Source organism: Sceloporus occidentalis, unplaced genomic scaffold (assembly GCF_023333645.1).
Source record: "Sceloporus occidentalis isolate IW3139 unplaced genomic scaffold, rSceOcc1.0.p SCAF_9, whole genome shotgun sequence".
Classification (NCBI taxonomy): domain Eukaryota; kingdom Metazoa; phylum Chordata; class Lepidosauria; order Squamata; family Phrynosomatidae; genus Sceloporus; species Sceloporus occidentalis.
In genome coordinates, this window is record NW_028316989.1 from 32,739,417 (window position 1) to 32,766,447 (window position 27,031).

The 27,031-nt window shown below is 43.2% G+C and overlaps 5 protein-coding genes across 6 annotated transcripts in view; 2 read left to right on the forward strand and 3 right to left on the reverse strand.

Annotated features, from left to right (window-relative positions):
- The first annotated feature begins 38 nt into the window (after positions 1 to 38).
- Positions 39 to 3,483, forward strand: LOC149307207 (actin, cytoplasmic type 5-like). The gene is made up of 2 exons (XM_089538590.1): positions 39 to 146; positions 2,031 to 3,483. Exon 2 carries the CDS (start codon positions 2,042 to 2,044, stop codon positions 3,170 to 3,172), a length of 1,131 nt encoding a protein of 376 aa, XP_089394716.1. The 5' UTR covers positions 39 to 146; positions 2,031 to 2,041; the 3' UTR covers positions 3,173 to 3,483.
- Positions 3,484 to 7,967: 4,484 nt separating this feature from the next.
- On the reverse strand, positions 7,968 to 9,096 carry LOC149307208 (actin, cytoplasmic type 5-like). Its single transcript, XM_089537609.1, has one exon. It carries the CDS (start codon positions 9,094 to 9,096, stop codon positions 7,984 to 7,986), a length of 1,113 nt encoding a protein of 370 aa, XP_089393735.1. The 3' UTR covers positions 7,968 to 7,983.
- Positions 9,097 to 11,171: 2,075 nt separating this feature from the next.
- Positions 11,172 to 14,290, reverse strand: LOC149307209 (actin, cytoplasmic type 5-like). Its single transcript, XM_089537610.1, has 2 exons — positions 14,214 to 14,290; positions 11,172 to 12,337 (listed from the first exon to the last, which is right to left on the reverse strand). The coding sequence occupies exon 2, from the start codon at positions 12,323 to 12,325 to the stop codon at positions 11,201 to 11,203; it is 1,125 nt and encodes a 374-aa protein (XP_089393736.1). The 5' UTR covers positions 12,326 to 12,337; positions 14,214 to 14,290; the 3' UTR covers positions 11,172 to 11,200.
- Positions 14,291 to 16,222: 1,932 nt separating this feature from the next.
- Positions 16,223 to 26,048, reverse strand: LOC149307210 (actin, cytoplasmic type 5-like). 2 transcript variants are annotated; one of them, XM_089538596.1, is made up of 2 exons: positions 25,982 to 26,048; positions 16,223 to 17,622 (listed from the first exon to the last, which is right to left on the reverse strand). In XM_089538596.1, exon 2 carries the CDS (start codon positions 17,608 to 17,610, stop codon positions 16,453 to 16,455), a length of 1,158 nt encoding a protein of 385 aa, XP_089394722.1. In that variant the 5' UTR covers positions 17,611 to 17,622; positions 25,982 to 26,048; the 3' UTR covers positions 16,223 to 16,452. The 2 variants fall into 2 exon arrangements, with proteins under 2 accessions (XP_089394722.1, XP_089394721.1); XM_089538595.1 differs by lacking the exon at positions 25,982 to 26,048 and adding an exon at positions 18,438 to 18,509.
- Positions 25,102 to 27,031, forward strand: part of ARID3B (AT-rich interaction domain 3B) — a 51,895-nt gene continuing 49,965 nt past the window's right edge. Inside the window, exon 1 of the mRNA XM_089538594.1 lies at positions 25,102 to 25,351. The gene's annotated coding sequence lies outside the window, so the exon portion shown is untranslated. The remainder of the gene's footprint in view (positions 25,352 to 27,031) is intronic.

Genomic DNA, 27,031 nt, shown 5'->3' on the forward strand with positions numbered 1-27,031 from the left:
ACGGGGAGGGAGGGAAACGAGGCGGCCAATCGGAGCGCGGCGCCGCTGAGGGTGGGGCTCGGTTTAAAAAGGGAGCCAAGGCGCGGGGTTCTGGCGTCGCAGCGGCCGTTGGGAGTCTGAGAGGCAGAAGCGCTTTGGAAGGGCAGGTAGGCGTCCACGCTGGGGAAATAACACGGTTTGGTACCGCTTTAACTCCATTTTGGCCCAAAGGCGAAGGGATTCTGGGGGCTGGAGGTTGTTGCGGGGCCCAGAGCGGGCTTTTGGGGGAGGGTTTGTGCTGTTCTAAAGGGTCGTGTTTTAAACCCCTTTGTCTTCTTTGGCTGTTGCTGTGGGCCTTCAAATCGTTTCTGGCTTATATATATATATATATATATATCATTAATATTTACATGTGTACATATATATATATATATATTCACATATGTGTGTGTGTGAATATATATATATATTCACACACACATACATATGTGAATATATATATATATATCTGTATATATACCCATGTAACTTTTATAAAAATTATATCATATATATATATACATATATATTGGCGTAATAGTATATAGTATATATATATATATATATATATATATGTCATAAATGATTTCAAGGCCCACAACAGCAAAAGAAGACAAAAGGTTTTAAAACGACACTTTAAGATATATATAATATAAATAATATATATAAATGTGCATATATGTGTGTGTAATATGTATATATAATATATAAAAAGATTTATATATATATATATATATATATATATATAGTGTGTGTGTATATATATTTATATATATGTATGTGTATGTGTGTATATATATATATATATATATATCTAGAATGAAAGTGCCTCTTTGAAGGAGGAGAGTTGTTTTCATTCTGTAGGAATTTATTCAGTATTATGTGCCTTCAACTCATTTCTGGCCTATATAGAGTAATACTATGTGTATCTATGCATATGTAATATATGTATACATTATGTGTAGTATAAGTATAGAGCTAAAATACTTCTTTGTAGAAAAAGAGGTGTTTTCGTTGTATAGAAACCTATTCAGCATTATTCAGCATCAGCTCATTTGCGACTTGTATATAATAGATAGATAGATAGATAATACACACACATATAATATGTAGGTAAGTATAGTATTATAATGTTTCTTTGAAGGAGAAGGGGCATTTTTATTCTATATGTAGTATAAGTATAGAGCTAAAAGGTTTCTTTGAAGGAAAAGTGTTTTCATTGTGTAGGGATTCAGTATCAACTCCTTTGTGACCTATATATAGTAATATGTGTGTGTGTTGTGTGTATAATATGCACACACGCACACACATATATGTAGGCAAGTACAATATTAAAATGCCTCTTTGAGTTAGAAGAGGTGTTTTTATTCCATAGTAATTTATTTGGTGGTAAGTGCCTTCAAGTCATTTCTGACATATATAGTAATATATATATTACATTACATGCGTATCATACCTAGTATGAGTATAGAATTAAAGGCCTTCCTTGAAGGAGAAGCAAATAGCAAACGACCAGACAATATACACAATTCATTGTGTAGGAATTCAGTATCAACTCATTTCTGACCTATATATAGTAGTGCGTGTGTATAATATGCACACACACACACACATATTTACAGCGCTTCATAAATAAAGGTTAATAATAAAGGTTAATATAATACATAGGTAAGTATAGTGTTAAAATGCCTCTTTGAAGGAGAAGCAAAAGCAAAGAACCACTGAGTGGCACAAAGCTTCAAATGCAGCCCTAAACCATGAATATTAGCCAAAAAAGAGTTTTTTGCCATCTATTTGACTGGCTTTTGAGAGGAAGCTACGCTGGGATTTCAAGATAATATTTCTAAGAGAGCACTATTAAAAGATTCCTCTGTTGCAGGAAAAGCGATAAGGACTCTAGGGATCAGATTTCATAGACTGCAGGCCATTGCGTTAGTTCGTGTATCATGCACATTGTATTCTGCCCGCCCAACAGGTTAAACATCTGTCGCTATCTCCTGTATTTCCTGCAGGTTAACTCAAAATGGCCGACGACGAGATCGCTGCTCTGGTGGTGGATAATGGCTCTGGCATGTGCAAGGCGGGGTTTGCGGGAGACGATGCTCCCCGAGCGGTGTTCCCCTCCATTGTGGGGCGTCCCAGGCACCAGGGGGTCATGGTAGGGATGGGCCAGAAGGACAGCTACGTGGGCGACGAAGCGCAGAGCAAGAGAGGCATCCTGACCCTGAAGTACCCCATTGAGCATGGCATCGTCACCAACTGGGACGACATGGAGAAGATCTGGCACCACACTTTCTACAATGAGTTGCGCGTGGCCCCCGAGGAGCACCCAGTCTTGCTTACTGAAGCTCCCCTCAACCCAAAGGCCAACCGGGAGAAGATGACGCAGATCATGTTTGAGACCTTCAACACGCCAGCCATGTACGTGGCCATCCAGGCGGTGTTGTCCCTCTACGCCTCCGGACGCACCACCGGGATCGTCATGGATTCGGGCGATGGGGTCACCCACACGGTGCCCATCTACGAGGGCTATGCCCTGCCCCATGCCATCCTGCGCCTGGACCTGGCTGGCCGTGACCTGACCGACTATCTCATGAAGATCCTGACGGAGAGGGGCTACAGCTTCACCACCACGGCTGAGAGGGAGATTGTGAGAGACATCAAGGAGAAGCTCTGCTATGTCGCCCTGGATTTTGAGCAAGAGATGGCCACTGCTGCTTCATCCTCCTCCTTGGAGAAGAGCTATGAGCTGCCAGACGGGCAAGTGATCACCATCGGCAATGAGCGTTTCAGGTGCCCTGAGGCCGTCTTCCAGCCCTCCTTCCTGGGCATGGAGTCATGCGGCATCCACGAGACCACCTTCAACTCCATCATGAAGTGTGACGTGGACATCCGCAAGGACCTCTATGCCAACACAGTGCTATCAGGTGGCAGCACCATGTTCCCTGGCATTGCTGACAGGATGCAGAAGGAAATCACGGCCTTGGCTCCCAGCACAATGAAGATCAAGATCATTGCCCCACCAGAGCGCAAGTATTCTGTGTGGATTGGGGGCTCCATCCTGGCTTCCCTCTCCACCTTCCAGCAGATGTGGATCAGCAAGCAAGAGTACGATGAGTCCGGCCCATCCATTGTCCACCGCAAATGCTTTTAATGGTCTTAGGTGGCCAATCTTGTCTGCTCAAGTCGATAGATATGTTTTGCTCTCCTTTTAACTACGTTCTTCTCTATTGCAAAACCTCAGAATTGTGCCAGTGCTTCTATCTGTCTATTTCTGCAATATCTGTCTAGTGTATTCCAACTCATCTTGATAGCCATTCCTTTGACCTGTGACCACTTCTTCTAACCTTAGTGTATGAGCATAAAGCATTTAGTTTTTTGTAGATGTAATAACAGATGTCAATAGTTCTCTTGCTGGCAGCTTTCTTGTCAGAAGAGCTAATAAAAAGTGCTGGTAATACAGTAAGACAATTGTAGTGTGTTTATTGTAGTCTCTTTTCTCTTGTCATCGTACGGGTAGAACACAGATCTATCTGTGACAGGTGCTGACACAGACTATGTTTTTCTGAAGTGAAACCTTCAAGGGGGACAACCTGATGCTTTACCAGTGTTTTGAATTGCAGATCCTGTGTTGGCTGGGATGGTGGAAATTGGAGTATTTCAATATTCCCTGCCATTTAAAAGTGTATTTTAAAGACGATGCATTAGAATTTCTTTAATATATATAGTCTACTGGTTCACTTGTTTGAATGTATGCCATATGACAATCCTCTGCACAATTCATGCAGTGTTTGTTTTGTGTGCTTTCAAGTCATTTCCGACTTAAGACGACCCTAATTCAGCCTATCTTAGGGTTTTCTTGGCAATATTGGTTCAGAGGAGCTTTGCCATTGCCTTCCTCTGAAGCTGAGAGCATGTGACTTGCCCAAGGTCCCTCGGTGGGTTTACATGGCCAAGCTGGGAATCAAACCCTGGTTTCCAGAGCTGTAGTCCAACACTTGGACCATTATTCATCAAGGCTGGCTCTCACTCAGCCTTGATGAATAATCATTTTCTCTCTCAGTGGTAGGTTTGGCTGGTTTAATTCTAATAAAATTGTAGCTGTCTTACTCTTGTACAATCTGGCTACCAAAAGGTCCTGACTGAAGTGCCCACTAACCTAGCCTCTCTCAGTGATGATGTGTAATGCCTCTGATTATTATTAATATTGGTTCTTGTCCCATGGAAGGAATCATAGAATCCTAGAGTTGGAAGTGACTCCAAGGGCCATCCAGTCCAACCTCATTCTGCCAAATCCTCACTCTTACTTTATGCAACCTCTTCCAGGAGCTCTGAAATCTCCCTTATTTGGAAGATGGAGATGGCCCATTGGTGTAACACCCCTTCTTTATCCTGTGTTTAACATATAGATAAGAAAGGGAATTTCCTCTGATTTGCAAGTGTTGATCAGTAAATTCCTTTCTTAAGTGTAAAGTTCAAATAAACGTCCACAAAGTGCCTGTTCTGAATTTCACCTGGATAAACATTAAAATCAAGATGGACAGTCATTTCGTACCTCTGTTTATCATGTGTGACCATATACCCACTAACTGAATAAAACTCCATGAATCTGATGAAATCAGATCAAAATCTTGTGCCATAGTGTGTTAGCCTTTAAGGTGCCATTGGAATAGTGAAGTTTCTTCTGGCTCCTTTCAGGCTAAGGATTTATACTCCCCATAGCATAATGCTGCTAAACAAGGTAGTGTGGTTTTCCTCCCTATGCTTCTTGTGACTACACATAGTCACAAGGGGGCATTTTTGGAGTAAAATGTAGTCTTCCCTTTCCTATGTGTGTCAGGCACTACAACTTGTAATATCTGAGGGGCGAGCAGAGGATAAAGGACTCTGCTTTGCTCCGTATACCTTGTAGCAGTTTCTGCAGAGGAACAAGTAGCTTTTAGGTACTTTCCAGCAATATTTCCTTTATGGATCTACCTTACTTCAATACCTGGCAGAACAATGCCATAATGGATGTATCAATGCAAATCCCAGTTCAGTGACATTTACACAAGTGCAAGAGCTGCCTCATCAGATTTGTTCTTCCAAAAATGGTTGTCTATTTTCACCAACATTGGCTGAGAAATGTCATTTAAATGCTCAACATGTCTTAAGTTTTCTTCCCATTTTCCAGAGGCACATTTTCAGATTACATAGTTTTGTGTCCAGCTGCACACTTAATGAAAGAGAGACGTTGGTAGCATGCTCTTTCGTAGACTTACGCCTGCTTCCTCAGATGCATGTGGTGAAGTGGAAAGAAAAATAGACAGCTATCTCGAGAGCAAGGATGTTTTATTGAAAGCAACAATGGTGGGTGCACCAGCAACAATAAAAGGGCAAACCTGGGATAGCAAACAAATCTGACACATTTAGGAACATTTTCTACAATTGATTGGCTAAAAAATGCTACATAAGCTGTGGATATGTTGGTGAGGCGAATGCCTTAATATCCCACTCCCTTGCTTGTGTTTCTCTGATTAATCTCAAGGCACTTGTTCAATGTGTGACTGCTTATCAGTCTTAGCCTTAGTATCTAAGGCACAACAGGCTTCTTATCTCACTTTCCACTGGTAAAGAGCAGCAGTACATACCTTCCAAAATGTAATAGATAAAACCCGAAATATTCGTGGCTAAGCATCAGAGAGTGGTTCATATGTCTTCAGCTTTCATTCATATCTAACCTATTCCCCTCTCTTACTAATCATCACTTTTTGTTGTTGTGTCCCTTCAAGATGTTTCCGAGTTAAGGTGATCCAAAGACAAGCCTATCATGGGTTTTTCTTGGCAAGATTTCTTCAGAGGTTTGCCACTGCCTTCCTCTGAGGCCGAGAGAGTGTGACTTGCCCTAAGTCACCCAGTGGATTTCATGGCTGAGCTGGGAATCGAACACTGATCTCCAGAATTGTCATCCAACACTCACACCCCTACACCACTCTGGCTCTGTACACCACTCTTTAAAATCCTCTTTGCATGGTCAGTTACTGGATTCCTTCAGAATGACATGCTGTCACCAACTTGGCATACACTTACATATACTATGCATCCTATTAGATGTATTGTGCATCCCATGCATAACCATTTATCTGAATTCCTGTAATACATACAACTTCTTTGTGTGCAAAACTGCAGAACATCACAGTGACCTCCAGCCTGCAAGCCTAATCTAGACCATACTACTGTAGTTCTGTGAGCAAGCCTCACAATTTGAAATCCCCACCCTTTCTGCAAACTCCACCTCTGTATTCAGAAGGGAATCTTCACAATCCCCATGCCCTGATCAGAGACAGGACTAGGAGCACTTTCCTTCCTTGAAGCACTAGTGGGCAATAGTTTCTTGTGGGGTTTTCAGGCGATGAGGTCATGTTCTAGAAGAGATTTTCCTGACATTTCACCAGCATCTATGGCTGGCATCTTCAGAGAATGCTGGCATGGAAGTCACTCACTTCCCTGCCAGCATTCTCTGAAGATGCCAGCCATAGATGCTGGCAAAGCATCAGGAATAAACTCTTCTAGAACATGGCCACATAGCCCCCAAAACCCACAAAAAACTATGGATGGAGGCTGTGAAAGCCTTCCACTTCACACTAGTGGGCAATATTTTGCTCTCCCCGCTTCTGATGTGAGAAACTGAAAAAGTGACTTCGGAGCTACATCTCTCAAACTCCCTTCACCAATACGGCTACTGAACTCTTTCCAGCTCTAGGGGTGAAAAATGAAAAAAAGAAATTGATCTTTGGGATCACTTTCACAAAACCTAGAGCAGCGGTTTCCCGAACCTTGGTCCTCCAGATGTTTGGGACTTCAATTCCCAGAAGCCCTGGCACACTTGGTCAACAGTCAGGAATTCTGGGGGATGAAGTCCAAAACATCTGGGTGACCAGAGTCTGAGAATCACTGACCTAGAGGATTCCAAATCAGATAGACTGACCACAAAAGTACTAACCTGACAACATACTGCAACATTAGTACTAACTTGACTAGTTTAGGAAGCTGAAAAATGTAAGCTAGAAACTACAGGGAATTCAAAAAAGTCGAGGAAAAGCCAAATGTAAATGCATAAATAATTTTGTTTGAGGGAAAGCAAGTGAAGAGAAGGAAATAAAGTTAACCATCATACACAGACTTGCTAATAAAGATCTATACATTTGTTCTAAATTAGCTGGATAGATATAGCCTGTCTGAATAGAATTTGAGCCTTCAGAGCATTTACCTAATTCCTTGCATCTGAGAATTCTTTAGAGAGCATTAAATTCCTGAAGTTGACAGTTCCAAGGACAGAAAGGAAGTGAGAAGATGCTCCTATATATATATGGGAATATCAAGCCAACAACTACTGACCTCTTAGGAGAGAGGTTATTACTATTGCTAAAAATGTTTTAGGCAGTCCATCAAAAGTCAGTCTATAGGCTGTTTCTAACCTCTTACTTATTCTGAATCTACATTAAACAGAACCACGCAACTTGGACTAGATGGATTGTTGCAGGAAAGGGGATTAAACTATAAGTGTTGTATGAGATGCAATCACCAGCAGATGGCTTTATTAAAGAGGGTGCTGAATTCAAAATGCACCAGATGGCGGTGTTGGTCCAAATCAGAATATAGGAGTTTGTCAAATTGTCACCAATCTCTTTGTCATAATCACGACTTACCCTCTTTTAGAACGATAGTGATCTTTGTCATGCTAGGAACCAAGTCTGTGGTCTTTTTTCACACCTTCTTGGAGACACCAGAGTACATGATGGAAAGTACTAGGATTGCTAGGTTTGCAGCAGCAGCAGCAAAGGCAAAATCTGCAGATGTAATGTAGATGTATGTATGTATCATCTAGCCCTTGGGCCAAAAACGAGTAGAGAGCACTAGCTAAAGTTATCTACGTGTCGTACATCATTATTCTGTTTATGCATGAAAACAGTAAAAAAAAAAAAGTCAAAAGCATTTGCGGCTGACAATGGACGGGCCAGACTCATCGTATTCTTGCTTGGTGATCCACATGTGCTGGAAGGTGGAGAGAGAAGCCAAGAGGGAACCGCCAATCCACACTGAGTCCTTGCGCTCGGGAGGAGCAATGATATTGGTCTTCATTCCCTTTGGAGCCAGGGCTTCCAACTCTGTGTGCATCCTCTCTGCAAGGCCAGGGAACATGGTGGTCCCACCTGCCAGCACCATGTTGGCATACATGTCCTTCCGGAGATCTCTGTCACACTTCATGATGGTATTGAACAGCGTCTCATGGATGCCGCATGACTCGCTCCCCACAAAAGCTGGTTGGAAGAGGACCTCAGGGCACCTGAAGCATTCACTGCCAAGTTTAATCACCTTCCCGTCTGGCAGCTCATAGGTCTTCTCCAAGGAAGAGGAGGCAGAGGCAGTAGCCGCCATCTCCTGGTTAAAGTCCAGGATAACGTAGCAGAGCTTCTCCTTAATATCTTTCACTATCTCTCTCTTAGCCATAGTGGTGAAACTGTAGCCCCTCTCCGTCAGCATCTTCAGGAGATAGTTAGTCAGGTCATTCCCACCTGTGCGGAGAACTAGAACAGCATGCAGCAAGGCATGGCCCTCATAAATGGGCACAGTGTCCACATGACTGCCCCTGGCAAGAGCAACAACCCCAGTGGTTCGACAAGAGGCGTACAGAGACAGCACTGCCTGGATGGCCACATAGAAGGCTGGGACCTTGAAGGTCTCAAACATGATCTGTATCATCTTCTCGCGGTTGCCTCGGAAGTTAACTGGACATTCAGTAAGCAAGACTGGATAGTCCTCTGGAGCCACCTGCAACTCTTGGTAGAAGGCGTGGTGCCAGATCTTCTCCATGTCATCCCAGTTGGAGATGTAGCCATGATCAATGGGATGCGTCAGGGTCAGGATGTCTCTCTTCCTCTGCGCTTCTTCTCCCACATAGAAGTCCTTCGCTGTCCTACCTCTTCTCCCAACAACAGAGGGGAATACTACACTTGGGGCATCATGTCCTGCAAACCCTGCTTTGCATACTGTAGTGCTGTCAACGATAACCAAGGTAGGAATATTGTTATCCACCATTTTTAACTCGATCTGTAGGAAAACAAGCAAATTGTTAAAATTGTTTCTGCTCTCACCCAGAGTGACCCAAATGCTTCTCCCAGACTCCATTGTGAAAAGTTGAATATGCAGTTTCTCAGTGGTTAAGACAGCTTACCCTGATAAAATAGAATTATGTATATGTAACCCTCTTCTCCCCTCAACAATTAATAGATTGACTATTTTAGTGACCTAGTGCCCACCACTGCCACTCTTACTATAGATGTGCTTTACTTTGAATCCAGTTGTTGTTGTTATTGTTGTTGTGTGCCTTTAAGCCACATCTATTGGTGGGGTTTTCTTGGCAAGATTTGTTCAGAGGAGGTATGCTATTGCCTTCCCCTGCGGCTGAGAGAATGTGACTTGTACAAAGTCACCAAGTGGGTTTCATGGCTGAATGGGACTCGAACCCTGGTATCCAGAGTCCAACACACAAGCCACTATGCCATACTATCTCTGAACCCATTTGACCCTGGTACATTTGTTAGAGTATCAGATTAGGACCTCACAGATTCCAAATCCACCCATGTCTTTTTCTTTTTCTCATGCTCTCTTCTAGTAAGACCTCAGCAAACTACAAATCCAAGGATTCCACAGGGTGGACCCATTTCAATTGAAGTGGCATCAGTGCGCTGGAATGGCATAGTGTGGAAACACTCTTGGCTAATGAGGAAATGGCTGAACAACACTGCAGTATCTCTGTGGGTAGGGACTAGAAATATGGCGTGGAGACGGGAGCGATCAGATTGTCCTCCAAGAAGATGGACACATGTTGGGGGTGTTTCTCCATTCTCATTTGCTAGTATTTCCAGTTGCCAAGCAATTTTATTCAAGCAAATATCCAGAACAATATAGCCAACCCTCTGTATCCATGGATTCTCCATCCATGGATTTAACCAACCAGAGTTTGGACATATTTATTACTACTACTACTACTAATACTAATAATAACAATAATAATAATTTCCAATAGGCCTCAATATCCACTGGAGTTTGGTTTTACCATTATATAAAGCACACCATTTTACTATGCCACTGTATATAATGGAACTTGAGCATCCATGTATTTTGGTCACCATGGGGGGGGTTCTGTACCAAACTCCAGTGGATATGGAGGGCCCACTATATGTTAATTTTACAGAGAAACAGATGCTAAGTTAAGTCAAAAGCAGACTGGTTCTTCCTTCTTAATTATTTGAATTTTCATCAAACAAAACCACTCAGTTTGGACATGGTGGGTTATTGTAATAAAAGAGATTAAACAGTGAATGTTGTATTAAACACGAATACCAGTTGGTGACTTCATCAGGAAAGGTGCAGGATTCAAGGAACACTAGATGGCAGCGTTAGTCTAAATCAGAATATAGGAAACGTAGGCAGGTGTAGCTGTGTTGGCCATGTAGCAAAGTACAATAACATCCAAAATCCACGAAACAGTGATACCTTTAATTGAGCAACCAAAATGCACAAAATAAATTATGCAAGCTTTCAAAGTTCCATTGGCTTCTTCATCAGGCAAAAATGTTATGAATCATGCAAAGGGAAAAATGAGAAAATTAGTCACAGGCTTGCATTTTCTTAGCTTGTTTTTTTGTGTTCATTGGAGGTATATCTATCTAAGCTGGTACCTCCTCCTCTTGGCCATGTGGCATCGGGAACAAAGCCTTCCAAAGTCCATGAGATAAAATTTGAATGCCATTAGCAACACAAAATGATGCTTCTTCTGACATGCCAGATATCTCTACCTTTTGTCACATTCCCTTTTGTTAGGTAGAGAACACTTCTTGGAAGCACCATAGTACATGATGGAGGGTACTAAGACTGCTAGATTTGCCGCAGCAGACAAGGCTCAATCTGCAGATGTAACACAGACACATGTATCATCTAGCCCTTTGGTTAAGAACCTCTTGTCACACAAGTAGAAAGCACTAGCCACATCATGATGCTATGTTTGAATACTTGGAAGACCAGTCAGCGTATGGTTACACTGGGTGTCCACTGCTATTGCCTAAGATTTGAACCATCTTAAAAACAATTGTCTACACTACAATATGGCTTATGCATGAAAGTGGCAAAAAACAACTCCTCAAAAGCATTTGCGGTGGACAATGGATGGGCCAAACTCATTGTATTCTTGCTTGGTGATCCACATGTGCTGGAAGGTGGAGAGAGAAGCCAGGAGGGAACCCCCAATCCACACTGAGTCCTTGCGCTCAGGAGGAGCAATGATATTAATCTTCATTCCTTTTGGAGCCAGGGCTGTAACCTCTGTGTGCAACCGCTCAGCAAGGCCAGGCAACATGGTGGTCCCACCTGCCAGCACTGTGTTGGAATACAGGTCCTTCAGGAGATCCGTGTCACACTTCTTGATGGTATTTAGAAGGACCTCATGGATACCCTCATGGTTTCCCATCAGATCTCTGTTCAGCAACCAGGGTTGGAAAAGGACTTCAGGGGATCTAAAGCGCTCACTACCAATAGTAACCACCTTCCCATCTGGCAGCTCATAGCTTTTCTCCAGAGAAGTGGGGGAAGCAGCAGCAGTGATCATCTCCTGCTCATAGTCCAGAGCAACATAGCAGAGCTTCTCCTTAATGTCAGTCATGATCGCTCCGCTAACCATGGAGAAGTAGTTGTAATCTCTGGCATTCAGGGTCTGCCAAAGATAGTTGGTCAGGTCATTCCCACCCACGCTGAATCTCAAAACAGCATGGGGCAAGGCATGACCTTCATAGATGGGTACAGTGTCCACATGACTACCCCTGACATGAACAACAACTCCAGTGGTTCGACAAGAGGCGTACAGAGACAGCACTGCCTGGATGGCTACATAGAAGGCTGGGACACTGAAGGTCTCAAACATGATCTGCATCATCTTCTCTGGGTAACATTTTCGGCCCATGGAATGTTTGGTAAGCAAGACAGGATAGTCCTCTGGAGCCACCTGCAACTCTTGGTAGAAGGCGTGGTGCCAGATCTTCTCCATGTCATCCCAGTTGGAGATGTAGCCATGCTCAATGGGATGTGTCAGGGTCAGAATGTCTCTCTTTCTCTGTGCTTCTTCTCCCACATAGAAGTCCTTCGCTGTCCTACCTCTTCTCCCAACAACAGAGGGGAATACTACATTTGGGGCATCATGTCCTGCAAACCCTGCTTTGCATACTTTAGTGGTGTTGACGACAACCAAGGTAGGAATATTGTTATCCACCATTTTTTAATTGATCTGTAGGAAAACCAACAAACAATTAGTTTTTCAGCTATCATGCAGAGTAGACCACATGCATGCCCCAAACTCTAACATGAGAAGTTGCATATGCAGTTTATCAGTGGTTAGGATAGCTAGTCCTGGTTAAAGGGGATCTTTTAACCCCCTTCAAAAAAAGTGGACTAGTTTTCTCAGCAACCTGGTACCACCACTGCCTACCCTACCATAGAAATCTTTCCTTTGGACCCAATTTACTCTGGTACTTTTTTTTTGTTAGAGCATCAGATTAGGACCACAATGCATATTCCAATCCTTCCAGTGCTTTTTGTTCTCTTCTTCTCATGCTCTCTTGCAGTCGAGAAAACCACACCAAACTACAAATCCAAGGATTCCACGGGTGGATCCAGGGCAGTGAAAGTGGTATCAATGTGCTGTAAGTGCATAGTGTGGAAACACCTCTGGATAGTGAGGAAATGGCTGAACAATACTGCAGGACCTCTGTGGTTGTGGACTAGAAATGTGGAGTGGAAATGGGGCTGAAGAAATTGTCCTCAAAGAAGATGGATGATGCACTGTTTGCTGGCATTCCCTGTTGCCAAGCATATTCATTCAGACAAATCACAGCCAAAGAGTTTTCTATTTGACATTAGACTTCTTTCATAATAATAATAATTATTATTATTATTTGTTGTTGTTGTCGTCATCCTTGTCCTTCTTCTCTTTCCTCTTCTAATCCGATTTTTAAAGTCTAATTTGTTCCTGGGAGAGTTGCCAGAGTAAAAACTGGAAATGGATCCTATGCCTTTCATGGTTGTGTAGAAGTGGGAGTTAACATATAAATGTAAAATGTGTGTGTGTGCGTGTGTGTGTGTGTGTAAAGGTATCTAACGAATACAATAAATCTATAAAATAATCAGTTATTCAAATTAAAGCTACGCAATCCAATCCCTAAATAGCAATATGGGAGAACGTCCATAAGACATAAATCATTTGTCAAAGGAAAGTCAATGGCTTGAGATCTCATCAGATTCTTCATACAAATGGAAGCCAGATGCATTTTGGTCCTAAGGTTGGACAAATTCAGAAAGTCCATGGACCAGTTATTCACCTCTCAGGACTGTCTTTGGCCAAAGTGCAGAAAAATTAGATTTCAACTAGTTTGGAAGTGGTGTTGAAGTCCTTTTCCAGTTTTCCTTTTTAAAATTGCTGATAGAGTTGCATGGATCATCCATGCAACCTGGTTAAATGCAAAACCATTGCCCCTGAAATCATCCACCAAGTCCCAGCTCCAGCAGCAACTTAAAGTCTTTGCATTTTTTAAAAATTTGATTGATTGATTGATATCGCACCTTATTCCTTAGGCAGGATCCAGGGTAACCTACAGCATTTAAGAATCAAGGTGCAGTTACAATATGATTTATAGAAAAGTTTAAAAATAAGAGCAGTTCAATTAAAAGCAGAAGATTCCAACAGTATAAAAACACAAGAGAAAAATAAAATAAAAAATGTTTAGAAATACAACCCCATCACAAAGCCTTTCTGTTACATAGAATTTAAATCCAAAGCCTGCCTGAATGAGAAGATTTTCACCCGCCAGCAAAAGGAAAGGAGAGAGAGGTCAGGGATTAGTAACTAAAAAAGTTTTCTCCCAGTTTTACACCAAACATGCCTGTGATAGTAGTGGCACTGAGGGTGCACCTGAACTGTGTAACTAATGCAGTTTGACACCACTTTAACTGCCATGGCGCCGTCCTCCAGAAATCTGGGATTTGTAGTTTGGCGAGCAGAGAGCCAGCATGGCACAGTGGTTTGAGTGTTGGACTATGTCTCTGGAGACCAGTTATGTAACAGCAGGAGGAACTATTCTGTCTGCCTAGCCTAGCCGAACACTCACCTTTGGGCGATGCACCTTCCTTTGCAATCAGTCCCATAGAAGTCTCAGCAATGCAAGCATGAAATCTTTTCTTTTGCACCCAGTTCTTTCCGTGAGGCTGCTTTGCTGAGCGGTTTCCTGCTCAGTTGCCCTTTGCTTTCTTTAAATACCGTGTTAGGGCTTATCTCTGAAAAGACCTTTTTTAAAAAAAAAATCCCTTGTGCCATAAATAGACATTGTAAACACACCTCCTCTAGTGATTTAGTGAGAAGAGGAAACAGGTGGCCTTTTGTAATATGGGTGTAACACTGGCCCATCCAAGACTGTCCCCGTAGTTCCTAGCCTTGCATGCCAGTCACTCTCACCTTGTGGTTCCCAAACTTCAGTCCTCCATATGTTTTGGACTTCACCATCCAGAATTCCTGACTGTTGGCCAAGCTGGCTGGGCTTTTGGGAACGGAAGTCCAAAACACCTGGAGGACCAAAGTCCACTGCAGCTAAAGAGATTATCAGATTGGGGGAAACTGGAGAAGAAAAAGGCATCCTACTGGCAAAGTTGTGCGATTGCGCTGAAGGTTTTCAGACAATGTTGCGCTCACCTAGGACTCAACCCGTGAAGATCCAGGAATGCTCCAGCAACAAACCATTCTCGGGACTGGAGCATTCCTGAATCTCCATGGGTTAAATCCTGGATAAGTGAAATGTGTCTGAAAATCTTCAGCACAATCACACAACTTTGCTGGGAGTATGCCTTTTACTTCCAGCCTTTTTCCCCTTGTCTGATAATCTCCAAAGTCAAGAGGGGTGCAGTCAGCCCTTTCCTTCACTGTGGCAGCACAAACTGGTGCTGCCGCAGTGCAGTCAGGAAGGGCACGCTTGGTCCTCCTTTGATGTGGCATCACCAGCTGAATCATGAGGAGTCTTGTGCTACTGCATCCAGGGGTGTGCTCATCCCTCTCCTTTGCTTGTACCAGTGTGCGTCTCCTCATGAAGAGACCATTGCTATGCTAGTGCATTCAAGAGGGGCGTGCTTGACCTTTGCTGTGGCAGCCTCCCTAGCGAACTCAAGAAGGGCACACTTGGTCCTCTCCTCACCCCACAGTGGGAAAAAGGCCCAACCAGGTCTCACCCCTCTTCTAGTGTGTCACCCGATGTGTTTTGCACCTCCTGCACCCTCCAGTGACACCACTTATAACATCCTTATAAAATGTTAAAATATGAATATATATGAATGTTTGAATGAAAATACGCGCACGAAACAATCAAAATATTTTTATCCATACACTACGTCAACGTGTGGATGTAAAGCCCTGGTGGTGCAGTGGTTAAATGCCTGTACTGCAGCCATTCACTCAAAACCACAAGGTTGCGAGTTCAAGACCAGCAAAAGGGCCCAAGCTCGACTCAGGCTTGCATCCTTCCGAGGTCACTAAAATGAGTACCCACATTGTTGGGGGCAAATTAGCTTACTTGCTACTTAGCTTACTTGCTGTTCACCGCTATGATATTTGGAATAGCGGTATATAAATAAAAAACCAAACAAAAACAAACAAACAAAGGGGGCACACATACACATCTGAATCTTGGGAACAAAAGGTTTTAATGACAATAGAAAAATACATGATCTCTAGGTATATTTGGCTAGTCTGGATGAACTCAATGGTAGCATTCCTCTCCACCCTCTTCCCTGCCAAACGTCATATAGAGGCCAATAAGATTTCTTCTAAGGTTGCACTGCAAGTTTTCTTTACTCAGGTGGCAAGTTCCTTGTTTTGGAACTTCAGTGGACAGAAAATTAACTTCAGCTTCTGCTCTGAATTGTTTTTAGAACTCTGTAACCAATATTGCAGAACCAGGCCTTGTAAGAACCAAGGATCAAAGAAGGAACCAAACTAAGCAGTATCATCAACAGACTACACACACATGCTCTTTCTCTCTCTCACACACACACACACACACAAGTTTTTTCTTAGCACTTTAGACAGGACAAAAACGAGAAATTACAGCTATACTTTTGCAAGTTGGGTTTATTGCTGCAGAATAAAATATATTCAGTTAGAGCATGGATGAGCCACTGCTGGGCCTCCAGATGTCCTTGAACTTCATGTGTCTTCATTACTGGCCATACTGGTTATGGGAACTCCAAGTTCAGCAATATCTGGAGGACGACAAATTTCCCATTTCTGATTCAGAGGCAGGACCCACTATTACTTTCCAAGCAATTGAGGATGAGATGATAATTCAAGGTTGTACAGCTGTCTTATTTTTTTAACCATGGATTAGGACAGCACAGAACATTACGGTGGATACAGTATGGTCCGGATTCATCATACTCTTGCTTAGTGATCCACAATTTCTGAGAGGTGGGGAGAGAAGCCAGGATGGAGCCCCCAATCCACACAGAATACTTGCGCTCTGGTGGGGCAATGATCTTGATCTTCATTGTGTTTGGGGTCAAAGCCATCATCTCCTTCTCCATCCTCTTTGCAATGTTAGGGAACATGGTATTCCCACCTGACAGCACCATGTTGGCGTACAAATCCTTGCGGATATGCGCATCACATTTCATGATGGCGTTGAAGATGGTCTCGTGGATGCCGCATGACTCCATGCCCAGGAAGGAAGGCTGGAAGACGGCCTCGGGGCACCTGAAACGCTCATTGCCGATGGTGATCACTTGCCCGTCTGGCAGCTCATAGCTCTTCTCCAAGGAGGAGGATGAAGCAGCAGTGGCCATCTCTTGCTCAAAATCCAGGGCGACAAAGCAGAGCTTCTCCTTGATGTCTCTCACAATCTCCCTCTCAGCCATTGTGGTGAGGCTGTAGCCCCTCTCCGTCAGGATCTTCATGAGATAGTCAGTCAGGTCACAGCCAGACAGGTCCAGGCGCGGGAGGGCATGGGCTACAGCATAGCCTTCATAGATAGGCACTATTTCGGTAACCCTATCCCCTGAATCCATGACAATCCCAGTGGTGCGGCCAGAGGCATAGAGGGACAGCACTGGCTGGATGGCCACGTATATGGCTGGCGTGTTGAAGGTCTCAAACATGATTTGCATTATCCTCTCCCGGTTGGCTTTTATGGTACGGATACATTCAGTAAGCAAGACTGCGTGCTCCTCGGGGGCCACGCGCAACTCACTGTAGAAAGTGTGGTGCCAGATCTTCTCCATGTCATCCCAGTTGGTGACGATGCCATACTCAATGGGGTACTTCAGGGTCAGGATGCCTCTCTTGCTCTGCGCTTCGTCTCCCACATAAAGTTCCTTCTGTGTCATACCTGCCAAGGTACTCTGACACTTGGGCCTGCCCACAACAGAGGGAAATACAACACGTGGAGCATCGTCTCCTGCAAATCCTGCCTTGTACATTCTAGAGCCATTGTCGATAACCAACGCTGCGGTTTCATTATCTGCCATTTCCAATTACGCCTGTAGTAACACAAGCAAATAGTTTTATGATTATCATCCAGATTTGACCATATGTATGAAAGTCAACCTGGTGTAGTGGTTTAAGCATTGGACTACGACTTTGGAGACCAGGGTTCGCATCCCCTCTTGGCCATGGAAACCCACTGCTTGACCTTGGGTAAGTCACACTCTCTCACTCTCAAAGGAAGGCAAAGGCAACCCTCTTCTGAACAAATCTTGCTGAGAAAACCCTGTGAAAGGTTCCCCTTAGGTTCGCCATAAGTCAGAAACAACTAGAAGGCACACAACAACAACAACAACAACACCCTCTTTAAAGTTTTCCTAGTCTCCAAATTTTATACAGATGAGTGAGAAAACGCTTTGATTATTCACAAATTTGATTAATATCTTCTCTCTAGGAACATCTAGGTTCTCCAGTGCAACTCAGTGGTCAACTTTAACTAAAAGTTGCACTGAAAGACCTAGAGATTCCTAGAGAGAATACTCTGCTAGGCCTTTGTAGCTCCTCCAGCACAACTCTATGGTCAATTTTAACTACAAGTTGCATTGAAAGACCTAGATTCCTAGAGAGATTACTCTACTAGGCAATTGTAGCTCCTCCAGAGAAGTTCTATGGTCAGTATCTGTCCGACGTTGACCCCAGAGTTTCCCTGGAGGACCTAGAGATTCCTAGAGAGGTGTCCTCTCAGGTAAAAACAAGACATTTTTGTTATTTGTGGTTTTTCTATATTCACGAGGGTCTTGTGCCCTGAACCCTAGGAAATATGGAGGGACAAGTGTATATTTCTTTCACTTGGTCCCTTACAGCAGCTCACCTGGATGTTTTCTTTCTGCAACAGGCCAGAGATGTCTGTAGGTGGTGATGCTGCCTTTGTGGCAAATCTCACAGTAGTTTCAAAAAGTATGAACTCTTTTCCTTTGTTCTCACTTCTTTTTTCTGATGCTACTTCTGCCATTTCCTGCTCACGTGTCCTTTGCTTTTTCCCCAAGTCCATTTTTGGACTTTTAAGAGAAGCTTTTTGAAAAACACCCAGGCAATAAAGAAACATCATAAACTACCTCTTGTAGTGTTTTAGGAAGGAGAGGAAACAGGTAGCATTGTATTGCATGGCCAAGGATATACCTTTGGCCATATTCCAGCAACAATGTATGAGATCTCATTGTTAATGCAAACTCTCTATCCTTGCTGGAGCATATGAGTTCTTCTCAGAAATACATTTAATGGTGTTATAGGGAGGGACCGTATTCTTCTTTCAGGTTTGATTCTTGATAGAGAATATTTTAAAGGCTGTGTTATCTGAGTCTTCCATTGATTGCTTTGCCATTTCATTCAAAGGAAGAAAGCCCTCTATTTGTTCTAAATCAATGGCAAGGAAATACTCAATGAGAAAGGCATTTAGGTTTCCTCTGCGCTTCAGAAATAATGCAGTTTGACACTACTTTAACTGTCAAGGCTTGATGCTATCAAATTCTGGGAGTTGTAATATTGTGAGGCATTTAGCCTTTAGTCAGAGAGTTCTGGTGCCATAGCAAACTACAACTCCCAGAATTCCATAGCATTGAACTTGGCAGTTAAAGCGGTATCAAACTGGATTACTTCAGCAGTGCGGATGCAGACTCAGTGTGAAAGCATTTTTCCTTTGTGCTCAGGCCTTCCTTATCCTGTGTGTCCATTCCCAGCCCTTTTGCCTTTTGCCTGCCCTTGATCCCATTTCCGTTTCCCTGTTGACACACAGTTTTATTAGAAACCTCTTATGCAATAAAGAAACATCATAAACGAATGTGAGGCAGCCTTTTAACAATGAGTGCAAACTCTATGTTTTGTGATATTGGCAAACTTGGGTCAAAGACATCTCTTTGGCCATATATGGTCAAAATCATGTCTTTGGCTTTATGTTAGCTGTCCTTTATCTCTCTCTTTTTGGTATATGTGGCCATGTTCTTATCTGTATGTGTTTTACATGTCATTGGCCAAATTCACCATCATACACACCTGCTCTTGTGCCTTTTCATACTACAGAAGTATAGCATTATGATTCTATTTAACAGCTATGGGCTGCAGACCATGGAATCCTGGGATTTGTAGTATGGTGAAGCTTTGGCTGGGAATTCCCCTCCCTAAACTGCGAATCCCAGGATTTCAAAGGATGGAATAATAGTGGAGTGGATTTCTAGAGAGCCAAAATGACATAGTAGTTTGCTTATTGGACTAGTTTTTTTGGAAACCAGTGTTCAAATCCCCACTCGGCCATGGAAACCCAGTCTGTGACCTTGTGCAAGTTACACACTCTCAGCCTCAGAGGAAGGCAAAGGCAACCCTCCTCAGAACAAATCTTGCCAAGAAAACCCCACAACAAATCTTAGGGTTGCTATAAGATGGAAATGATTTGAAGGCATACACCACTAACAATATGACTCTGCAATTGTGTAGTGTGAACGGGACCCTTGGGGGATTTTTATGTCTGCCAGGTCTGGTTAGGTTCTTATGTCAGGAGGCCACTGTGTGACCTTGAGCAAGTCACACTCTCACAGCCTTAGAGGATGGCCATGGCAAACTCCTTTGGAAGAAACATTCCAAGAAAATCCCATGATAGCTTGGTCTTAGGGTCGCCATAGAAACAACTTGGAGGCACACAACAAGACAAAGTGTGGCCTGAAATTCATACCCATCCCGGGTGTATGAATGCAGAACAGCAACCTAAATCTTGGAAAAGAGTGACATCTACTGCCAGAAATAAGAAGTCAGCTTTAAAGAGAAATTTTCCATTTGCAATGCCTCATATAAAGAGAGCTTCCAGACAGAAACTTAAATCCAGTGGTTAGGTCTCTTTGGATCAACGGAATTTCCGTCAGTATTGGCTTATCAGGTTTCCCATTGATTGAATGGGTGGGACTCATATTAGGATCTAGGTGAGATGAATTCTGATATTGTGCCTGGTTTTGTTGTTGTTATCCACCCTAGAGTCGATCTTGATCCATGGCGACCATGTAGATGAGACATCTCCAAGACTCCCTATGCGCCACTGCTCTGCTCAGGTTCTGCAAATTCATACTCCTGGCCTCCTTACTAGAGTCCATCCATCTGGCATGTGGCCTTCCTCTCTTTTTGCTTCCCTCAACCTTTCCTAGCATTTTTGTTTTTCCAGTGAGTCTTGATGTGGCCAAAGTACAACAGCCTCAGTCTAGTCATCTTGGCTTCCAGAGAGACCTCTGGTTTGATCTGTTCTAGGACCCATTTCTTTGACCTCTTGGCTTTCCATGGTAACCTCAGCACTCTTCTCCATCACCATCTCCAATGAATTCATTCTCTTCCTATCCACTTTAACTGTCCAGCTCTCACATCCATCCATGGCTTGTACGATTCTTTCGTGTTCAGTTGCATGTCTTTGCATTTTAGGATCTTTTCTAGTTCTCTCATAGCTGCCCTCTCCATCCTTAGTCTTCTTATGGTTTCTTGACTGCAGTCCCCACTCTGATCAAGATTTGATCCTAGGTATGAAAATTCTTTTACTATTTCTATTTCCACATTGTCCAGGTTGAATCTGTGTAAATTTTCTGTGGTCATTATTTTTGTTTCCTTTATGTTCCACAATAAGTTTGCCATTGCACTTTCCTCCTTGGCCTGATGGCAAGAGCCATCATAGTCAAGGCTGACTGAATAACAAAGAAGATGGAGCACTAGTTTGCCTTCCCCTGATTGTGCCCCAGCTGTAATCTCATCTCAGCAGGAGCCTGTCTGCCCTGCCCTCAGTGGCCCTAGAAAAGATCTATACTTTTATTTAAGAGTGGTTTCACTGAGACCTGACAGTCTGCTTCCTGGAGCCGGGAAAACTCAGAGGACGGTTTGTGCTGGAGCCCCACTGAAGAGCAAAAGTCTGCAAGAAAGTAGAATCAACAAAACATCGGTTTGCAGGAATCATCTCAGGGTAGCCGCGTTGGCCATATTGCAAATCCAATCGCATCCAAACCATAATACCTTTATTGGAACAACCAAAATGTACAATTACATGTTGCAAGCTTTTGAAGTCACACTGGTGTCTCCATCAGGGAAAGAGAAGAAGGAAATTGAAGATGTTAGTCATAGGTCTGCATTTTCTGTTTTGGTCTTAAGTCAGATGGTATGGAGGGCTATCGGCAGGCTGGAACCTCTCCCTTTTTGGCCATGCGGTCACAGAGAGATTTTCAAAGTCAAGGAAATTTTAATGTCCATTTGCAATTCAAAGATGTTTCCTTGGAATCCAGCATGTCTCCCTCCTTTGTGAAGCCACAGGCTCCTATGTAGGTAGAGAACACTGCATTTCTCAAGAAGCCTTTATGTTTTGCATTAGGGAAACTTCAGGTGGTGCAGAGGTAAAGCATGCCAGCGCAGTCCCAATATTAGGGTAAAAAATGCTTTACCGTTGTTGGAGGCAGAAGCCTCAGATGGCAAGGTTCCAGTGCACTGGCTCTTTCCATAGGATTCCCATGACGGCTATAATGCAGTATCTTGAAATCCAAAATACAGGATTTTTTTCTGAGCCATTGTGGTGCAGTGGTTTGAGCGCTGGACTAAACCAGGGATTCCCAAATGTCACTCCTCCAGGTGTTTTAGATTTCAGCTCCCAGGAATCATGGACGTCGGCCATAGCGACTGGGCCTTCTGGGAGCCAAAGTCCAAAATACCTGCAGAACCAAAGTTTGGGAACCTATGGAGATCAGGGTTCATTCCATGCCATGAAAACTCACCAGTTGACTTTGGGAACGTTACACACTCTCAGCCCCCCAAAAACCGCGATAGGGTTGCCCTGTTGTTCTTAGCTGCACTCAAGTCGGCTCCGACTCACGCTAATCCCTATCCTCCGCTGGCTTGCCCAAATCCTGCAAGCCTTTGCCCATAATCCCCAACTGAGTCTATAGTGTGACTCTTGGTTGAGAGCATGTGATTTATATGTTAATCTCTGTGTTGGTCTGTTGTCTATTTAATTTATGATCCATTGTCTGCTGGGAAATCTCCCTGACCCTGGGTGGTTATCATTTGGATGAGCTGGGTATTCTCATCATATTCCTTTTCCAGGCTATTCCTGCAGTTTGTAGAGTTTGTTGGGAGTTCTTTGCAATCCATTTTTTATTCTCACCACCCTAAATAATTTAGTGCCAGCAGCAAATGTAGCCACCTCACTACTAACCCCTGACACCAAGTTCATCACTAAGACGACAACATCAGGAGATGCTTTACACCTTTGCGTTCACTTCCTAAGGGTCTTGTAGGTTGTGTCTCATTGCTTGATATATTAATTTTATACCTGACTCAGTTTTGCAATGTTTAATTTTTACTGCACCACAGCTTTCGCGGTCATCATATTGTTAACTGCTGGAGTAAGAGGATTTTAATACAGTGCATTAAATGTTTTCACTGCTTTGTTCGATGGTTTTCATGGTACAACGGGCAAAACTCCTAAGAACAAACCTGCCAGTCTTGAGCCTCTCTTCCTTAAAAACAGTTCCAGAGCCTTGTCTATTGAGACTGTTGAGTCACAGTCTTATTTACCGAGCTCCATGCTGTGGAATTCTGGGAACTGTAGTTTGTTGTGGCACCAGAGTGGAGCTCTGGTGCCACAACAAACCTTCTAGGGATGCTTCAACTGGACATCCTTTACCGAGCGGTCTAACCGCAGCAACTACAAATCCCATTATTCTGTAGGATGAAGACAAAACAGTTAAAGTGGTATCAAATTGCTTTAAGACAGATATATGCGTCAAGTGACCTGCGTATTTGCTCAGTCGTATATCTCAGCGCTACCTGTACATTCCCAGAATTCCAAAGCATGGAGCCGTGGCAATTAAAGTGGTGTCAAACTGGATTATTTCTGCAATGCAGATACAGCCTGAGGCTCCATAGCATGGAGCCAAGGCAGTTAATGCTGCATCCGCACTGCCGAAGTAATCAGGTTTGACACCACTTTAACTGTCCTGGCTCATTGCCATGGAATTCTGGGAATTGTAGCTTCTTGTGTCACCAGAGTTCTCTGACAGAGGGCTAAATGTCTCACAAAACTACAAATTCCAGAATCCCAGAGTGTTGAGCCAAGACAGTCGAAGTGGCATCAAACTGGATTATTTGTGCAGTTTGGACGCAGCCTATGGCTCAGTGCCATGGCATTCTGGGAACTGTAGTTTCTCGTGGCACCAGAGCTCTCTGACAGAGTAGGCTAAATGCCTCACAAGACTACAAATCCCAGAATCCCAGAATGGAGAGCCAAGGCATTTGAAGTGGCAGCAAACTCGATTATCTCTGCGTTGTGGACACAGGGCAGGTAAGAGTGGTGTGCAACTGGAGTATTGCTGCGGTGTGGACACAGTCTTAGAGTGAAAAGCAGAATTCATTCCCGTGTGTGTGTGTGTTTGTATATATACAGTACACACACATATATACACACATATATAACGTCTATACACACACACACATCTATACACACACATATGTAATATGCACACACACATATTTATCTACACACACATATATAATATCTATCTACTGCATACACCCCACCTATATACATACACATACAACCATACATACACATATATGTATGTAAATGTATAAAATCTATAATACACATATCTATCTATACAGAACCATATATATAATTACACACACAATATCCATACACACAGACACATATATCTACACACACACATCTATTATATATATATATATACACACACACACACACATATATAATATGCATACACGCACATATATCTGCACACATACATACATACACACACACATATATCTATTATATCTATACACATACACACACATATATATCTACACATGTATATATATATCTATTATATCTATACACACATACAATATGTACATACACACATATATATCTATTATATCTATACACACATACAATATGTACATACACACACATATATATCTATTATATCTATACACACATACAATATGTACATACACACACATATATATCTATTATATCTATACACACATACAATATGTACAGACACACACACACACACACACCTATTATATCTATACACACATATATAATATGCACACACAGATATATGTGTGTGTATATATATATATATATATACACACACATATATCTATTATCTTTATACACACACACACACACACACACACACACACACACACACACACAGAGACACAACCGGAAGTGTCCGTCCTGTTTCCCTCTCCCCCTCCCCGCTTCCATTGGTGCCCTGACATTTCCCTCCCCTCCTCTCTCTCCTCCTCCTCCCCCTCCCCCTCCCCTCGGCCTGTCACTCACTCTCCTTGGGCGCCGCCCCTTCCGGCGCGCGGCCAAGTGGGCGTGGCTTTGCCTCCCTCCCCTCCAGACTCTGACTTCCGGCGAGGCGGCTGTGGCTCCTCCTCCTCCTCCTTGTGAGACGGAGCTCCGCCGGAGGAGAGGAGGCTGCTGCCGCCGCGGAGGAAGAGGAGGAGGAGGAGGAGGGTGAGGCGGGACCGGACCGGGGCGCTTGGTCGCTCCTCCTCACCGAAGCCCCGAGGGCTCCCCTTCTTCCCCGCTTCCTTCCTCAACGACTCCTTTCTCTCCTCCCTTTAAGAACAAGCATTCATTGCATTTCAGGGAGGTGTCTGTTGTTGTTGTTGTTGTTGTCTTAAACCTCCGCCCCGGGATCCTAGGCAGCCCTCCTCCTCCTCCTCCTCCTCCTTCTGGGAAGGAAGGAAAGCCAGGTAATCATCATCATCATCATCATAATAATAGTAATATAATAAAAGAATTAAATTTATTCCATTTATACTCCGCCTTTCTCCCAGGATGGGGCCCAAGGCGGACTACAGAGAGGATCACTTAAGGGACCTTCATAATAATAATAATAATAATAATAATACATTTATTTGTAATGATGATAATAATGTAATAAAAAGATTAAACCTGTTTCATTTATACTCAGGATGGGGCCCAAGGCGGACTACAGAGGGTAAGAATAATAACAACAACAAGAATAATAACAAGTTACTATAATTAAAGGTTAAATTTATTTCATTTATTGACTATTTTAAAATACTTCTACAATTACAAGTCTATACTTTTATAATTATAACTCTCTAATTATAACATGCTTTTATAATTATAGACTTAGGTTCCGAAACACACTGCAGGAATCATAATCCAGTCTGAGACCGCTTTAACTGCCCTGGCTCAGTCCCAGGGGATTCTGGGAAATGTAGTTTTGTGAGCCATTGAGCCTTCTCTGCCACAATCAACTACAATTCCCAGGATCCCCTAGCATTGAGCCAGGGCAGTTAAAGCGGTCTCAAACTGGATTGTCTCTGCAGTGTGTTTCAGACCTGAGTCTGTACCGAAGTGTTCCTGGGCCACGGCAGACGGTGCAAATGTACTCCCTTGGCGCTCTCTTTCCAGCACAGTTGCCGTCTCATAGATGTGTGTGGGGTTGTGGTGTGCTTTGGGGATGTCCGTTATAGGTGTGGTTGATGGGAGGGTGTGTGTGTGTGTGTGTGTGTAGGGATATTTGTGGGTTCAGGCAAAGTCTGGTGGGCGGATGGTGCTAGGGCTCCTTGGTTGCCGCCTGCAGCTCTTGTTGGCAGATAGAGTAAGTTGCAATGTTCAGATAAGAAAGTCCTCTCTGTGTGTGTGTTTATGGGTATAAGAGAGAATAGAGAGACTTCTCCCATGATATATATATAGATAGATACAGTAGATAGATATAGACCTGTTACAGACAGCCAAAATAAAGCTGCTTCGAGTCACAGTGGAGGTATGGTGTTTCAATGATGCATGCGTCCTAAGAGCACAGAAGTCGCACCAAAGCCACACTTCAGCCCTAAGGACTGGAGCGTGGCTTTGGTGTGGCTTCTGGACTCTTAGGACGCATGCATCATTGAAACACCATATCTCTACTGTGACTCGAAGCAGCTTTATTTTGGCTGTCTGTAACAGGCCATAGATATAGATATAGATATAGATATACCATATCATTCCAAATCAACAAAACAGTATTATCTTTATTGTGCCAACCACAATACACATTATACACCATGCAAGCTTTTGAAGCTCCACTGGCTTCTTCATCAGGCAAAGGTCAGAAATCATACAGGAGGAAAGAAAGAAAGATTAACTGATTGATTGATATTCATGTTGCAAGCTTTCAAAACTCCACTGGCTTTTTCTTCCAGTAGAGGTGTCAAAAAGAGGAAAAGAAAGAAAGGTTGACTGGCCCCATACAGACAGACCAAAATAAAGCGGCTTCAGGTCACTTTGGAGGTATGCTGTTTAAATGATGCATGCATACTAAGAGGCCGGAAGCTGTGCCAAAGCCACAATCCAGTCCTAAGGATAAGAGCACAGCTTTGACACAGCTTCTGGACTCTTAGTATGCATGCATCATTTAA